General features: G+C 45.9%; 1 protein-coding gene across 1 annotated transcript in view; it reads right to left on the bottom strand.

The window, feature by feature from the left end:
• Positions 1 to 9,703: 9,703 nt before the first annotated feature.
• The window catches only part of LOC307237493 (uncharacterized protein), a 10,699-nt gene continuing 2,348 nt past the window's right edge, over positions 9,704 to 18,054 (bottom strand). Inside the window, exons 4-9 of the mRNA XM_080010215.1 lie at positions 17,531 to 17,687; positions 17,140 to 17,298; positions 16,345 to 16,473; positions 15,951 to 16,171; positions 11,385 to 15,610; positions 9,704 to 10,318 (exon numbers count right to left, since the gene is read on the bottom strand). Coding sequence (XP_079866341.1) covers positions 10,236 to 10,318; positions 11,385 to 15,610; positions 15,951 to 16,171; positions 16,345 to 16,473; positions 17,140 to 17,298; positions 17,531 to 17,687 — 4,975 coding nt within the window. The 3' untranslated portion in view covers positions 9,704 to 10,235. The remainder of the gene's footprint in view (positions 10,319 to 11,384; positions 15,611 to 15,950; positions 16,172 to 16,344; positions 16,474 to 17,139; positions 17,299 to 17,530; positions 17,688 to 18,054) is intronic.

Consider the following 18,054-nt stretch of genomic DNA (forward strand, 5'->3'; position numbering starts at 1 on the left):
TGGACGCGTGACCTGATATCACCAAAGTTGTTTCTCTCGTGCTTCCTCACCCATGCATCAAAATGGTTCTTTTATATTTCAGGGCCAACAGCAAAATGCAAACGCTGACATTTCCCTGCTAATATCCCCCCACTGTGGATCACCTGAGGAAGTGATCTCCATGATAATGTCAATAACTGTGTTTGACTTGTCTTGCAGCTGGGAGCTGACAGTTTACAGTACCTGTCTTCTGTCTGTGTCCTTTTTGGAACTGGTTTATTTGCGGGGTTTTGTTTTTTTTTAAATCAAACCGAGGAACTTTTCCAAAGGGCAGGAGGTTTATTCGGGACCGAAAAGGTCAAACGCCACAGTTGTACTGATGCGTTGTAAATAAGGGCCCTGGATCCCAAACACCCAGAGTTTACGGTCGGCCCAGTCATCGGGGGGGGGGAAGTACCAACAACTGGCAAAAACAAAGGACACAGGCTGCGTAATTAAGCCTAGTGTCAAACCTCAAAAATGAACCTTGTCAGCCTGGGATCTGTGGTGAGTGATATGTTATGTCACTGTTGTCATGTTTCATGGAAGGTGTCGCCCGGACATTTGGTAAAACCGTTTCATTTTCCTTGAAGGGGGTCGTTGCGGCCCGAGTCCAAGTCCAAGTGGGACACCGTTCTCCCGCTCCGCCCCTCTCCAACCCTTAGAAGCCCCGCTCTGTACCTTCAGTGGGATTACCATGAAAGGACGAGTGGATTCCCCAGGAGGAGGTGGTTCGACCGCCCCCCGAGCAGTCCAGTGGACTTAGCACTGCCCGGTGAGGATGCCGCAAGCCGCTGGAGTCAAAGGTGGGCGTACTAGCCCTCCGTAGCAAACACTCCACTACACCACCACTAGAGCGAAGAAAAACAAAATAGTGAAGAGCAAACAGAACAAAAAAACCCTGTGGCCTTCGTGCCACCAGCTGGCTCTGCATTCCCCGTCTGACTGACAGGTATTGTCTTGGTGGCCAGCGGGCTTTTTGGGCCCGTTCCACGGTTACCTGTTCTCCCTCGGGGGTTCCGCCCCTCCACCCCCTGCTCTCCCCCCTCCTTCATACCTTCACTTTCTCCCTGCCTCCCCTCCCCCTGTACCTGCCCCGGAGCAGCGGCCGCGCCTAGAAAACTCGCTCCGAATAGCCCACGCTCCATTAATCTGTCATGTCGCATATTTATGTTTCTCTGCTTTTCTCTGTGAGTAGATCTCACCTAGCCATTAGGTCTGTGTTATATAATAAGGGGGTGAAGGGCCACGCCTCTCCTGCCCCCATAGGGGAGTGACGGGTGTGTGCGAGGGGCATTCTGTGTGTTCCTTGTATGCAGCTCTATAGGCTCCAGACGAACTGAGGGGCCCGCTTCGCCATATTCCATTTCTCTGGTGGAAAAATTCGACCCCGTTTAGACCCTTGGGGTCAGTTTGCATTAGGAGCCGCCGCCCTCCAAAATGGAGGCGTGGCCTTCATTTAAAAAGAAAGGTGGATTTATGTGCAAGCCACAGTTATTGGGGCTTGTGTGTACAGCTCATTTCATGCACAAGGGTAATTCAAAATGCTTTACATAAACTGATTTTATTATTATTAATAATAATAATATTAATATGAAGAATAAGAATGAATAGTACATTTGAGGAAACAAAAGGAACAAGCAAAAAAAACAAACATTAAAATGTATTTTATAAAAGCACAGAAATAAAAACACAGATAAAAATTCACAAGATAATGAATCAAACCCTACAAGAAACTCGGTCGTGCGCGGACACGGCAGGACAAGGACAGAAATAAGAATCAAAGGAAGGAAAAATGTAAAGTAGTAAAAAGAGAAGGTCAGAGTGTCATTTGAAGCAGGCTGATTATTCCCTGAAAGCAAATATCAGAACCAGAATGTGTTTATGGGGTTAAATATCACTGTGGCCATGCAGCATTGTGTACATATAAATGCATAATCCTATTTTTTTATTATTATTATTATTATCTTTGTAACTTTCATGCTGTGTCCCTTGTCCCGTTTCAGAGAGCGTCGTGGTCAGTGTGTGTCCTGCTGCAGGTCGTGGTAAAAATACAACGTCTGGTCGACAGAGTGTGAGGATTCAGCAGCAGCTTGAATGTTCAATCTACCAAACAACTTAGCTGATGCCTGTTGAATTTGTCAGCCCATCATAAACCGTGACTCTGGTGTCGGCCGGTGCGGGGCGCGGCCCTCCGCCGGAAAAACAAACTATAAAAACTGGTTTCTCCAGCTTTTGGGGGAGGGACGGAGGGCGTGGCCGCTTTCGCCATCGGAGGCTCGAATGCAAAATGTCATCAGAACCTCCTGGAAAAATGGAGCCGGGTGCAGGAGAAGGTCTTCCGGGCTTTTTGCTTCAAATGTCAGTTTTGTCGCAGTTTGTCCGTTTTGTTTTTTTGCATTTTACTATTTGTTTTTGCAAATGCACTTGACTGAGTAAATGTGGTTCTGCTCCCAAATTCTTCCTTTACTCGTTCTACCTTTTCTCACTCCTCTGCCGGCTTCAATATCCATCCATCATGTCAAAGCAAAAATAAACTGGAATAATAACAATGCTTTGTAATAATTGGACAGAGATAGATAGTTGGATTGATGGATGGATTGATAGTGAGATACGTAGATAGATAGATAGATGGATGGATGGATAGATGTATAAATGATAGATAGTTAGATACTTTATTCATCCCAGGAGTGGAATAGTAGTATCTCCACAGCTCACAACAAAACTGTAGGAAAAAATAATAATAAAACAATTCAATAAAAATATATAATGTAATATATTGTAATAAAATATATGGGAAATAAATTGGAAAATATAACAGTTAAAAGTACACAATAAATAATATGCACCGAACCTAATGATGAACAATAAATATAACCTCGAATGAACAGAAAAACAATAAAAATAAATAAATCAAAGACGAAAGAAAAAGAGCTAAACCAGAAGTGAGGGGTGGTCCTCCAGGTGGCTGTGGAGGAGCCTCCATCTCGGCGCGTGTTCCTTGCGACGCCGCTGTCGCGATGAAGCCCCCGACGCTCGTGGTCGTGAAGGTTCCCGGGCGAGGAGCCGTAGCTTCCTGCTTCTGCTCTGCTGCCCCATTGTGATTCACCGCTGAGACGGCACCTGCCACGCCCTCAATGCAACAACCAGAACCATCATCATCATCATCATCATCATTAGTATGTAGTACTCAGTATTTAGGACATAGTATGTATTATGTAGTATTGAGTATGTAGTATGTATTATGCAGTATTTAGTATGTAGTATTTAGTAGGTTGTATGTACTATGTAGTATGTAGTGTAGTATTTAGTATTTTGTGTGTATTATGTAGTATTAAGTATGTAGTTTATACTGTAGAATTTAGAATGTAGTATGTAGTTTAGTATGTAGTATAGTATTTAGTATGAAGTATGTATTATGTCGTATTTAGTAGTAGTATCATTATAAGTATTAGTATTAGTTGGTTAGTGTTTAGTATTATTGTTAAGCGGTATTATTAGTATTAGTCGTATTCAGCCCCTAGAGGAACGGGGACCACGGATTGGGAATTTATCCCCAAATGAACTTTGCAATTCCAGAAACATACTTTCCAAGAAGATTTGAGGTTAAGTCGTGTCAATGCATTGACTGGTTACGAGGTATCAACGGATCAATGCTTTGCAGAGTCACAATGTCACCAAAGCCTCTGCAGCAGCTCCTCCACCTCCACTGGGTGTGGTCCAATACCCCCCGGGTTTACTGCCTCCTCAAATCTCTCTCTCTCTCTCTCCCTCCCTCTCTCGCCCTCATTCCAGCGATGACCTCATGCAAACCCAACACATGCTGAGTTTATTGTGGCTTCACCCGACGCGCACCGTCGCCCTGCTGCACCGCGCACCCGCCGGGCTCCGTGCGCCGCTCCTCGTATTGCATCTGATTGGTTTGACTTTATTCCGAAACTTTGCTGAGGAGCTGCACAGCAGTTTGCCCAGTTTCCTGTTGGTCACGGCAGGAGAGGGGTTTTGGGTTTCACGACTCTTGCCAACACTGCGACTGCGTCCACGCTGACCACGGGGAGTTGGGCCAAACGTCATTTCTGCATCGACATTCCGTAGCTGTCCTGTCGCTCACTTTTTGGGATCGTCTCATTCTAAATGTATTGTCGTTACAAAAACCTTGTGTTGGTTCGGGCACCGACGGGCTGCACACGTTTAGGCCAGAAATACTCAACCTCAGGGTCGGGACACCGCGTGGGGTCCCTGCATATTCACACAGGGTCATGGGGCGTTGCGTTGATTTTATGGTTTGGTTAGAATGATTTGTCATACTGTTGTAATAGTCATAATTTCCATAGAATGTTCTATGATAGAATGAAATATACTCAAATTCACTTGAAACCGTTCAAGAAACATACACATATATAACTGTAATGTATACACGCACTAATAGGCAACCTGGAGTATGTGCACTTTGACCAGTGAGGAAGAAAGATTCTTATTCAGCCTCAATCTGTTGCTTATAGGGCTAATACGTCTTCTAATGATGATATAATAATAATAATAATAATAGTTATAACAATAGTAATAATAATAATAATTAAATAATAATACAACTATACTAATCATAATAATATAATAATAATAATATAAGAAGAAGAAGAAGAAGAAGAATAGTGCTTATAAGTTTTGCTGCTGGCTCAGCACAATATCCCACTCTCTCTCTAATTGTCGAGTTGTTGAATTCTGGGCCGTAAAAACGGGGTCAGGGGCCAAAAGAGAGGTTGAGAGAACCCCCTGGCACCGCGTGTCGCGTTCCAACACGCCCGCTCCCTGCGCCGAAAAATGAGGTTTTTCCTCTCCTGGAAACACCTCACGTCTCAGCCCAGAAAGGGCGCGGCAGCGTCGTAATCGCCCTGTGACCTGCGGGGTGAAGGCTTCGTTCGGCGACGGGCCCGAAGCCCCGGCGGTCGGAGCGGGAGCATTCCAGAGCCGCGCAAGAAGCACCAGGGGTCAGGGTGCAGAACAGAACCTTCACATCCGCTGAAAAAGTACTTCGGTAAATCAAAATGCAGAGATACCCGAACAACCCGTCGCTGTTACCTTGGAATGGATCTCTGTGATTTTTAAATGACTATTCCCTGTGTAGAACCTCAATCACATTCTGAAGAGCTAATCCCAGCGTGAACCTTCTTGAGTGGAGACGCCGCTTGTTTTCAAACGTTGCATGTGTACGCTGTGAAGCAGGCTGTGTAACAACACACACTGCAAGGCAAAAGACGACATTCCTAAATAAAAATCGCTCGAAACTTGGAACGACGTGATCGCCGCAAAGCTACGGTGTCAGGCCATGGGGGGAGAAAATGGAGTCGGTTGTTGTATCGTGAGGTATCGCTGTGTCTTCCGTGCGCGACTCTGCAAAACCTGGGACTGAACCGTCCTGCTGTCCCTTCAGAGAAGCACTCGGCCAAAGGACTCAGAGTCACCGGACCGGCACCGAATCGAGCATCTCAGCCGGGTCAGCCCGGTCGAACCGGAGCTTCGCAGCTTCCGTTCGCCGTGGCGGCTGCACGACGGCGGCATCAGAGGAGGCAAACGTGCGGGAGCCGCTTTCAGGACGACCGGAAGGTGGCGGCCGAGTCGAGCGGAAGGTCGACTCGGCCGTCGGAAGCGCCACGCGCCGGGAGCCGCAGCCCGTCCGCTGAAACCGCCACCCCGTTCCCACACCGCCCCTCGGGCCCCCACTCCCGTGGACCCCTGCCGAGGTGACCCCACGCCGCGGAGTGACGCCGTGTAAAAGTAAAAGTATGAATTTTGGCTGCAGGTGATCATCTGCTGTTATTGAACCGCACCTTTGGCTTCCTGCCTCCATCGACTTATTTTGTAAAAGGATTATATAAGAAAAAAGATGTTCGCACTCGTGTGTGTGTGTGTGTGTGTGTGTATGTGCATGTGCCTGAATTTCCCACGTACCTTATCTTCCTGTTGGTGTGTGTGTGTGTGTGTGTGTGTGTGTGTGTGTAAAAGGATTTAAAAGGATTAAATAAGAAAATAAAAAAGATGTTCACTCGTGTGTGTGTGTGTGTGTGTGTACCTGAATTTCCCACTTACCTCATCTTCCAGTTGATGCATGTGTGTGTGTGTGTGTGTGTGTGTGTGTGTGTGTGTGTGTGTGTATGTGCCTGAATTTCCCACGTACCTTATCTTCCTGTTAGTGTGTGTGTGTGTGTGTGCGTGTGCGTGTGCGTGTGTGTGTGGCAAGTCTTTCCCTGTCCAAGCATCTGTGAAATGCATTTCAAGCCCAGGCCTGCAGCTCTCTGGGGCTTTCTCTCCTTTGTCTTTTCATTTATTCGTCACATTTTAAATGGTTTATTTTTTCTTCATGAAAGAAGTTGTCAAGCACCCGTATCGCCAAGGTGGAAAAGTAATTGCCGGCTTAACCTTAAGCCCCTTTCCCACGTGGAATGAAGGCCGTGAATCTACTGGGAAGGTTCCATATTGGGGTGATGTGTGAAAAGGTGTGGATGTTCCGTAAACCTCCTCGCCGCGGCCCGGTGTCATTTCAGGGAAAATGCCGGTACGTATGTGAATGGAAGTGAGTGGGAATGGCAGAGCTAACATCACCGGGACAAGGGTTAGGGAGAAAATAAAAAGGGCTGGAGCCGAATCCGAATATCAAAGCAAAAATAGTGGGTTTTTATGAGTACTCATTTCATACAAATATTTAAAAATATATATATATCTGTTTTCAGAAAGGGAAAAGCTGCTGGTTGCAGCAGTAACTGCAGCAGCTGGAATCTGACGTCTCCTCTCCCACGCCGCTGTGGAGGAATTTTAACTGCTTTGAAACTGACGCCTCCTGTCAAGCCCGGGCGGGGCGGGGGCCACCGGGCGTGGGGGGGGGGGTTGTCACGTTTCGTTTCATATTTCACTTCTTTCTGCTCGGATTTTGGATCGTTGGAGTTGTTTGCTCGCTCGCCAAAGCGCAGTATCTGCAGTGGGGCGTCTTGCTAAAGTCATTTAATTCCAAGAAATAGAACCGACGGCAGTCAAACCAGCTTCCCCACCGCGGGGGGCGCTCTAGAGGGCACTTGACACCCTGTTCTCCGCCGTCGAGGCTCCGTGGGCGGCGCTTTTGCTGCGTTTTTTTTCGACCAAGCACACGCCACCAACCACATTAAATTGACATGCATACCTTCTGTACACACTGTACAGTAGGTATGTGATATTCTGTCAGTGTTTTATTTTCAAGTCGGGAGGAAAGATTTATCTCCTGAGATAAATGTTTTCCTGGTTCCCTCTGGTAACACACACATACGATGTTCCCTGCACTCACGTGTCTGTGCATATTTTTAGGCTTTTTGTATTTATTGTATATAGTCATACACCAATGCGTATACTTTCTATGTTGGATTATGATATGTGCATAACGAGTGTCATGTACACTGCACATTAATCACATGTGTGAATGTTTACATTATTATCCCTGTATTCACATTGTGAATGCACTTTAAGTACATTGTAGTTGACTTTGGTACCGGATGCAAATTCACTGATCGCGACGCGCGCGTTGGATTTAAACGACTCGGGGCTGATACCGAGCCTCACATCAACTAGGCGACCAACGACTCGAGCGAAGCGGAAGGTCGCTCCTCCGGCGGCCCATCCAGACGGACGAGTTCCGCCCATTTCGACCGGGTGTGGCGCTCGTTTCGGGCGCGGCAAGAGGACGCTGTGTTCAGAACACGATGTGTGCGGGGGGGGGCGGGTCCTGTCACTCAGACACGGCCAGAGAGTCCGTACTGCAGCGAAACTCTGCATTCGTCCACGACCGACCGCTTCATCCTGGTTCAGGTTTCGGTTATTGTATAGGACGGTACATTTTATCTTTGCTTCTACCTGTATTTTTAGGTCTTCTTCATTTTTATCTTTATCTTGTTGATTTTTTTTTTTTATTGTTTTTCTGTTCTTTTTAGATTATACCTGTTGTTTATCTTCAGGTTCACTGTATATTGCCACATTTTTATTGTTAACTGTTATGATTATTGTATGATTTCCAGTTTTTCCATATATTGCCATTTTCTGTTTTTATACGATATAGATTTATTTATTTTCTGACTTTATTTTATGTCGGTCTGTCTAACTGTCTGTCTGTCTGTCTGTCTGTCTGTCTGTCTGTCTCTTCGTCTGTCCGTCTCTCCATCTACCCAATCAATACACAGCATCATAATTCCAGTGTATTTTTGCTTTTTTTTACTCTTTATTCATTTGCATTTCTGGAAGTCTTGTTTTGAACAAATAAATCCATGATAGTTTGCAGGATTCAGATTTCCCCGAGGTCTCCAGGTTGGGACGTTAAATAATAATAAAACGGTACCTTGAGTTTTCTACATGCACCAAATGAGCCCTGAATTGAGAAAAGGAATGAGGAGGATTAAATGAATCATGGATTAAGTTATAAATTATAGTTTGATTCATGAATACATCCTCAAATTATAATTCATAAATTATATAATAAAAATATTATGAATTATTAAAATTATGAACAAATTAATGTTTACTGTATTTATTTACCTAAAAATGATGTGGACACTCGCACGCGTGTGTGTGTGTTTGTGTGTGTTTGTGTGTGTGTGTGTGTGTGTGTGTGTGTTTGTGTGTGTGTGTGTGTGTGTGTGTGTGTGTGTGTGTGTGTGTGTGTGTTTGTGTGTGTGTGTGTGTGTGTGTGTTTCTTCATTCTTCTTTGTAAGGTGACACCTTTATTTTGCCTTCGTATTTCCTCGTATGGCACGCTCTGTACTTTCAAAGCACCGCTTAAAAAAACAACCTTCAATCCTCCTTTACAAGTGTGGTTTAACTACGGTATGAACCTGTCACGGCAGGTTTCGGGCTTTGACAGATTTGCAGGAGGAAACAACACAGTGGGCGAGGAAGAGGAAGAAGAGCAAAGGAGAGAATAGATGAATGAAGGATGAGGAATGAAAGATGTTCACGTTGCGCTTTCAGCTGCTTTTCAGTTTGAAGGTGGACACAGGCTGGATCCCCCCGAGGGATGAACAAAGTCTTATTTGATCGAGTCTTAGCTGAGTGTGTTTTAAATGACCAAAAAAAACAAAAACAATAAGAGTTACCTGAGCGATAAACCAGGATTGTCCTGGTCGACGGTTTGTGTACAGCAGCAGAGGTTGAAGATCAGTGTGATATTATTTCTGCAGGTGATGGTTCACTCCCTTTTTATCGGAGGTGGCCACCTAGTGGACAGGTCTGGGTAGTGCAGATCTGGGATCTAGGAGCCTCTTTCGCCCTCCAGTGGTCGAACCCTGTCACTACAGCAGTGACTTATAAGTCACTGCTGTAGTTACCCCGTTATTATTATGTTATTATTATGTTGTTGTTATTATTTTATTATTATGTTGTTGTTATTATTATGTTATTATGTTATTATTATTCTAAACCTGTCTCAACAACTGCATCTCCCACTTCCAATCAGACATTAACTTGACAGAATGTTGAGATTTGTGGATTGTGTTGTCCACAATATGCAACCAACTACCTTTTTTTTTTTTTTTTATCATTTATTCATGGTATTAGAGGTGGTATTTAATATGGGTAGAAAATTCCAATGTATGAAACACAGAGACAGAGGTCGCATCTTAAACCTTCTGCGAAACTGAAATGTGCCGATCAGAAACAACCAGAGAAAAGAGCGTCCCCATCATGACAACAAACGAAAGATTCCTTTATTATTCATGACGTTAATGTAATAGAATCAAAAACTGTCTCAGGAGCAGAGAGAGTGTTGATTTGAATGAGGAGTAGAGGAGACTTGATTATAAAGTAGGAAAAATAATTGAATGTGTCTTAGTTTTCAACAGATTGAAACAAACATTCCTTTTAAACGAAATAACTTTTTTGAGACCCTCAGCCTCGACCCCCGAGGCCAAAAACAAAGAACGGCCAAGAACACAAGCTGACCTCAACACAATCTCTTGGAAAACATGAATAAATGCAAAGCCAAACGGCAGCAGATCACTCAGGAAAGACATTGTTTGAGTGGAGGAAGCACATCCCACCTTAAAAAAGAGCTGAGCTTTCAAACTGATACGAAAACCTGAAGAAGAACAAAACCCTCGGACCCGACACGTGAGACAGGAAGTCCCGGGATGTTATTAAATTGAAAAAAAAATGAAAATAAAAACTGGAAATATAAAAAGGTGGTCCCGGGTTTCTCTGCTGGCCAATCAGAGGCCTGTGATGTCGTCCAGGAGGTCGGGGTCATCGCCTCGCCCTCCCACCCCCGTGGTCACCCAGCGCTGGACAGAGTCTGGAGAGGGGAGGATGGAGAGAGGAGGATAGAGAGAGGAGGATGGAGAGAGGATGGAGAGAGGAGGATAGAGAGAGGAGGATGGAGAGAGAATGGAGAAAGGAGCATGGAGAGAGGAGGATGGAGAGAGGAGGATGGAGAGAGGAGGATGGAGAGGGGGATGGAGAGAGGATAGAGAGGAGGATGGAGAGAGGAGGATAGAGAGAGAGGATGGAGAGAGGGGGATGGACAGAGGAGGATGGAGAGGGGGGGTTGGAGAGAGGATGGAGAGAGGAGGATGGAATTAGGATGGAGCGAGGGGGATGGAGAGACGGGATGGAGAGAGGAGGATGGAGAAAGGAGGATGGAGAAAGGAGGATGGAGAAAGGAATCCTTATTCCTATTTATACATTCCAGACTTTCAATTGCCAAGTGTAAATGACCTCCACTTACAGTATCTGTACTGACATCTCTCATCGCAAATGTTAAATTTCTCTATTTTAAGGTACATCACTTATCTATTTATATATATATATATAAACAGCAATGTTTCCATTTTTCTGATTTTGTTACTATTTATATCCCCTCATATATCTGTTAATACCTTTTTTTAATTACATTATTTACCCGTATCCATAATATTTGTTGGTTATCTCCACTGATCTGTATCCATATATATATTTAACTGCAACCTTCAGTTTGTATTTTAGATGTATATAATTTTTTCACCGCAACATGTACACATTTCTGCTGTAATTTCACATTTTATTCATATTTTTTGTATTTTCCATTTACTTTGGCAATGTAAACCTACGCCCCAAAGCCCTTTGAAATGAAAGGAGTTGAAAATCGAGAGAGAGAGTTGGATCAACAGAGCTGTATGGTGTGAAAGAGTAGGGCGTATAAACAACAGAGGCATGAGCTGGAAAGACAAAGTGAGAGGAAAAAAGACTTGGAAAACAGGGCGGGGAAGAATAATCTATTTAAGTATTTCAGAGAGAGAGAACGAGAGAGGAAGGTGTGGAGAGTGTAACTGACAGGAGCAGCCACCTTGGAATGTAAATCAGATGTGGATGCAGAGTCGTACCTGCAGCCAGCTGCTGCTTGGACCTGCCGCCTGGTCGTCCTGGCTCCTGGCTCCTCCCTCTCCCCGCTGCCGAAATGGTCAGTGCCGCCATCTTGCACACGCTGATTCGCTGCTTATTGGCTCCAGCGCCGCTGCCGGTGCTCCTGATTGGCCCGTCGCTGCTACTGATCACTCTTCCTCCCATGCTATTGGTCCGTCCCGAGCCCGAGGAGCTGCTGGTTCTGGGGACTAGTCGCTCGCTGCTACCGGAGCGGCTGAGGTTACCGCTGCTCCCGGCGCTGCTAACGGTGTTCCTGGTGGAGAAACTGATTCTCCCGCCACTGCCTCCACTCAGCCGCCCGCCGCTACCACCGGTGGAGCTCGGTCTGCGTCCGACCCCAGGGCCGGGGGTCCGTTTACCACCGGTAACGCCGCTCTGTCGGCCCGAGCTCCCTGTGTCACTGATGCGTCCGCTGGCCCCGCCGTAAACAGCCTTCCATTCTCCACTGCCCAAGCTCCCATATCTCCCAGAAATGCTCATCCTGTGGCAATCTGCTGCGCTGCTAATCCTACCATCGCTCCCAGAGCTACCTAATCGTCCACCGCTTCCTCCACTGGTACACAGTCTGCCACCGCTACCAGTGCTGCTGGGTCCAGTGCTGCTGGGCCCAGCGCTGCTAATCCTGTTGCCACTCACTGCTCCGCTAAGTCTGCTGCCACTGCCCGTGCTAGTGCTGAGCCTCGAATCGCAACAGGCGCGACTTACACGTGCCATACTTCCCCCATAGACTTTCCACTCCCCACTTCCTCCACTGTTTGGCCTTTCGGCCCGACTTGTGGCTCTGTGCCCAACTGCTGGTGTCATCACCCTGCCTCCATTTTCTGCACCTGTTAGACTAACATTAGCAGGGCTACTCATATGTCCAGAACCTGCGCCATAAACTATGCGTTCCTCACTTTGAGGCATTTTAATTGTCGATTGCCTTCCACCTGTAGAGAATGTGTTATTAAAGTTAGCTCTTGAATTTATACCACCAAGGGTAGTTGTTGTGTGGGCAGCCGTACCACCAAACGTAGTTACAACACTGCTACCTTTACTGCCAGTGTCAGCTAAGGCATTTGTGGCCAAACTACCACAGCGGACACCTGTGTTGTTATCCATACAACCTGCTGTACCGGCCGCATTAGTAGCCGCAACAGAAAAGCTACCTCCTCTTTTGACAGCAACGCTAAAGGTAGGAGAGTTTGCAACGGCTCCGCCACTGCTACTAGTTGAACTGAGGTTCCAAACCCCACTGCCGATACTGCTGATTCTGGTGCCGTCCCTGTCTCCAAGACTAAGCTTCCTATGTCTGCCACCTGGACTAAGTGGACTTGAAACCAGTTCACTCTGCTCAATGCTTGTTTTTCTGGACCGCCCTCCTGGATTAATGGACTCCTCGCTATTTCCTGAACTTCTCGTACAGAGATCTTCAAAACTGTGTCCCTTCTTCATTTCACCCACAAAGGTGCTCACTGTCTTTGTGGGAGAACCAAGGTTCACACTCTCCCTGTCTTTTACTGGGCTTGGGATTTTGGTCATGTTGTCTATCTCTGTCTGACCTAATCTCGAGGACAGAATGTATCTCTGAACCGGTCGCTTAAATTCCTCCGTCGGACTCATGCAAACATCTTTAACAGCTGGGCTCAAGCATTCTTCCGGGCCCTTTGGACCTAGGAACACCTCAGTATCAACTGGGCTCAGAAAAGTTTCAAGGTCATTTGGATTTGGAATCACCTCAGCATCAACTGGGCTCAAACAAGATTCAAGGTCATTTGGACCTTGGAACCCCTCATTATCAACTGGGCTCAGACAAGTTTCAAGGTCATTTGGATTTGGAATCACCTCAGCATCAAATTGGCTCAGACAGGTTTCAAGGTAATTTGGTTCTTGGAACACCTCAGTATCAACTGGGCTCAAACAAGATTCAAGGTCATTTGGACCTTGGAACCCATCAGTATCAACTGGGCTCAGAGAGGTTTCAAAGTCATTTGGATTTGGAATCACCTCAGCGTCAATTGAGGTTAGACAAGTTTGGGACAGATTTTTCCTAATACAAATCACTCCAGGTTCTATTTGAAGTGAACCTTCTTCTGCTGGAATAGGATTTAACACTGGAGTGCCGTGGCTGGTGCTGTTCCCTCCTTTATCTCCTTTTCCTCCCACCTCCCCTTCCTCTGCTCTTTGCCCTCTACTTTCAATGACATCTCTGTTTTTTCTTCCAATTTCCTCTTCAGTCTCTCCCGCTATATGGTTGCTGGCTACTTTCTTTTCTCCATCTTTCAAAATCAGCCCATCGGTTCCTTGGCTTTCAGTATTCAGTAAATGTTCTGTATTGGTGAAACAGCCTGGCCTTGCATTGGTATTTTCTCTGACATGGCTGCTGTGATAAACTCTGCAGGTTTGGAATGCAGGTCGACTCCGTTCTAATCTGGTGTTGAGAGGAGCACCACCAACGTGTTCTGTCACAGGTTCATCTCCTTCCTCTCCTCCCTTTCCTTCTTGTCCTTCCACCTCTTCATCCTCTACCCCCTTGGCCCCATCCACAGGCGTCTCTGCTCTTACAATTTCACAGCCCGCAGAAAGACTCTGGTCGGCACTTTTGACATGAGAAGGGGGATCGGCGACCGCCTGTGCATTTCTGAGCGCGTCATCAGTGTTTTGAATACTGGAAATGATGTCGGCCGGCAGTTCACTTCGCTCTGCGAAAGCAACGCGGGAAACTGTGTTTGAGTCCCCTAAGAGTTGTTCATTCTGCTCCTCAGGAGAATTATAGGCCGTCAATATCCTGGGTTCCATGTTGCAGATAGGGGCAAGAGCTTCCTCTTTTACACTCTCCTCATTAGAAGATGCGCCATCGTATTTAGCATATTTCTCTAGCATGCTGAGTGGAAGTCTATCCACTTCATTGACCTGAATATGACTGAGCTTTACTCCACCTAAGCTTTGTCCAGAGGCACCAATGTCCGTGTCTGCATGGATGTCCCTCTCCGAAGTTCCGCCGGTCCTGCTCTCCGCCGGCTCCCTTTTCTGACTTTCCTCCAGGACATTCCTCTGGTTCTGCCCTGCAGTGTCAATGTCAACAAGGAAAGCCCTTTGTACTGAGCTTTCTTTCTCCTCTGCTGGCTTGGTGTGTTTTGGATCCTCAACTCTGGCAGATATAATCTCACTGTTGGCAGGATCAGTCTCACTGCCGTCACTTGTCTGGATGTGGTGTTCTGTGCTTCTTAGCTGAGGTGAAATAACACGTTCTTCATGCAGTCTATGCTTGTCCTCTTCTCTTGGAGCCTGAAAGAGGTTCCTTTGTTCATTTGTAGTTTGCATGCCTTTTTTTTGGTTATTTATCTCCGGTTGAGCCTCTTGAACACGATTTGTTACTGTAATTTGTTGGTCGAGAGTGGTCACAGTGTTTTCTGCTAAAATCTTTTTGGCTGGCTCAGAAGCGTTGACACTGGTCACCTTGGTAACTTCTGTGCCTTTATTGTTAATATTTGGTATGTCTTTTACAGTATTTGCTTCTGATGTGGTTACCTGAACACCCCAAAGTCTCAATGTACTTTGTGTGTCAGGAAGTGACCCGTGGCTTTCTATAACAGTATTGAAGTCTTGTTTAGAAGCTTGGATACCAAATTTCTCACCTGTAGCTCCTGTAATTCCAGTTTGAACAATCACAGTGTTGTGAGTGAGACTTTCTTTGCTTTGGACGTGAACATCCACTGGTCTATTCTTGTCTTCCATCTGTAAACTCTCTGTTAGAGAGGGCCTCTCCTTGGCAGCCCTTTCTGTGCTTTCAAAGACTTTTTCCTCAACAGTGTTTCTTCCAGCAACACACTCAATCTGTCCTTCAGAAGACACCACGGATGAGTCAGTTTGACCCAGAGTGTCGAGGGATGCCAATGACGAGTCCTGTGGATGTTTGCTTTGGACATATCTGGCTATCTTTACCTGCTCTGACCTTTCAGCCGCCACCTTTCGGGTTACGCTTACGGCGGTGTTGAGTATGGCTGTTTGGCGCACAGGGCCGCTGAGATCCGATGTAGTTATTGTGCAATTTGAAGCTCGCTCGTCATTTTCTGCCGTGACCCCATCTTTCACAATTTCAACACTAACAGCGTCAATGTGATCCAATGTTGCTTTGCTTTGGAAGGTTGCACTATTGGTTTTATCAATTAAAGCATCCACAGATGGAGAGCTGGCACTGGAGGTGCTGTAGAAGTAAAATAAAGCACAATGAGTTCATGAGTTGGATTTCTATGGTGCTAGTAAGTGCCCTTCCGTTTTCCCTTAAACCCTACAGGGTTATTGTTCTAGTGAAGGAGCAAGCAGTGCTCCAAAAATTCCTCTTTGGTGGATTAACAAAGCGTATTAAATTGGGATTACCTGTAACAGTTAGCATGGCAATTTCCTTTGGGACAAATAGAGTTTAATATGATCTTACTTTACCTCACCTTAGCGTATCATATCTCATCTGTTCTTATCTTACCTGCAGTCACCCCTGGTGAGGGAGACTCGAGTCACAGAGCTAGCCTGTCTAAAAAACAGCCTACCTGTCACTCTTTTTGTCCAGTAGCTGTGTGTAGTCTTCTATCTCAGCTTCCAGCCTGGTCTTCAGCTCCAGCAGGGCCTGGTACTCTGCAGAGTGTTGTCCTGCCACCTGCTGCACAGACTCAAGCTGCTCCCCAAGCCTGTCTGCTCTGTGCTGGAACCGAGCTATTTGCATGTTGTAGCTCTCTCTCAGGTCCACCAAACTGTTTCCCAGCAATACATTCTAGATAGAAAGATAGATAGATAGATAGATAGATAGATAGATAGATAGATAGATAGATAGATAGATAGATAGATAGATAGATAGATAGATAGATAGATAGATAATAAGTGTAAAATATTTTATCATAACTCCAGTAAAACAAATGAATAACATTGCCACTTGCTTTGTCTTACTTGTGCCTGCAGCTTTGCCAGCTCTGCCTTCAGCTTGAGCGTGGTCATTCTCAACTTGTCGACCTCCACCTTGTCGACCTCTGAACCAGATGAAGGAAGAACCTCCTCCTTAGACTTCAGCTTGGACATCTAGAAGATGAAGCAATGATATGATGATTAGGTATGGCTCCAAATGTATTGTTTTAGGCGTTCAAATCCCCATCTCCCTTGGGTATTTGGTGTTCAAGTTTACTTGATAGCTTGATAGCTTTCACCTCTTTTACCCTGTAAGCCTGATTGATGTCAGCGGCGGTCCAAGGGTTGTGGTAAAACCGCGGCTGCAGACGGCAGCGCGGCATCCTTCCAGCAAACACAGCTGCCCCGAATCGGCCGAATCCGCGCCCCTTAATGTTTTTCTGTCTTGCAGGGGGGACCGGCATATGGGGCTTGTCAGCCGACCGGCATTGTTTTGGCCAATGAGCCTTTCTGTTTCAATTCATTTAATAAAACTAACGCCATGTCAGTGTCCCGGTGCAAGAGAGACTCCGTTTCCCTCCCTAAACACGTACCAGCACTGTACCTAAACCTGGGGAAGAGACTCCAGCAATGTACTAAACAAATCAAGGTTACAAACTTCTGTTTAGAGCCTTCTTTTTACAAAGTCTGTACGTGAAAAAGGAAAGGTGAAACTCCCAAATGAGCACAATGGCCTTCCTTATGTACGTGGGAGCTGAAGATGAGATGACAGCGATTGACACAAAAATGGGTACAAATCATAATTGGGGAAGTGACAAGTCGTTGTGCAGCACAGCTCACCTGAGCACTGTACCAGTAGGCGTTCTGGCTTTGCCTCTTGTCGACCATGGCCGTGGATCTGTCCCTCAGATCCTCGAGCTGTTGCATCAGTTTTGATGACTCGGCACATTGCATCTCGATGGAGATGCCGCCTGGCACCTGAGTCAGGCCCTGAACCTCCTACAAAGCCAGACAGACATGTTAAAGCCGGGGTTCCCAAACTAGTCCTCAAAGAAATTGCAGTGAAATATATTGTCTGCTTAATTTGTGCTTTACTGTTTATAGCAGTCATGCTCAGTAACCATATAGCTTTGTCTACTGTAATTTACAAAGACACGCAAAGGAATCTAACTCTGCCAATTCTTGGTGGGATCCCGAGCCGTATGGCCTCGGTGTATTTTGACTTTCTCACCTGTCTGTGCTGCACTTTGAGCTGCTTGAGCTCCTGTGTGTGGGAGTCCAGGAGGTGGAGCAGCTGAGGGAGTCTGTGTTCCAGCTCCTGCTTGATCAGCCTCAGGTCCCTCAGGTCGGCCTCCAGGGACTCCCGCTGCCTCCGCCCCTCATCCAACCTGTGCAACACAGTCACACAACGGCCACATGGGAGTAGCCAGGACTCGGAAAACGGCCACTAGGGCCACTCAAAGTGAAGTAAGCCAAATAAATTAGGGTCAACGGGAAAATCTGAAACCATTATCTTATCTCTGCTTGTGAACTCAAACTACTATGTCAAGGAATCTCACAGAGCTTTATTATATTTCACTTTAATAAATGGTCATATAATGTATTACTGGATGTCAGACTAAAAATGTAATGACTGAAGTGTTTTAGCCCATTTAAGACCGTTTCTTCTCATCATGATCAGTTCAGAGAAAATTGCAAATCACTGTGTGAAGATTGATAATTTTATAACAACAGATGCAATTGATAGATGCTAAT

This window comes from Zeus faber, assembly GCF_960531495.2.
Source record: "Zeus faber genome assembly, chromosome: 11".
Taxonomy (NCBI): Eukaryota; Metazoa; Chordata; class Actinopteri; order Zeiformes; family Zeidae; genus Zeus; species Zeus faber.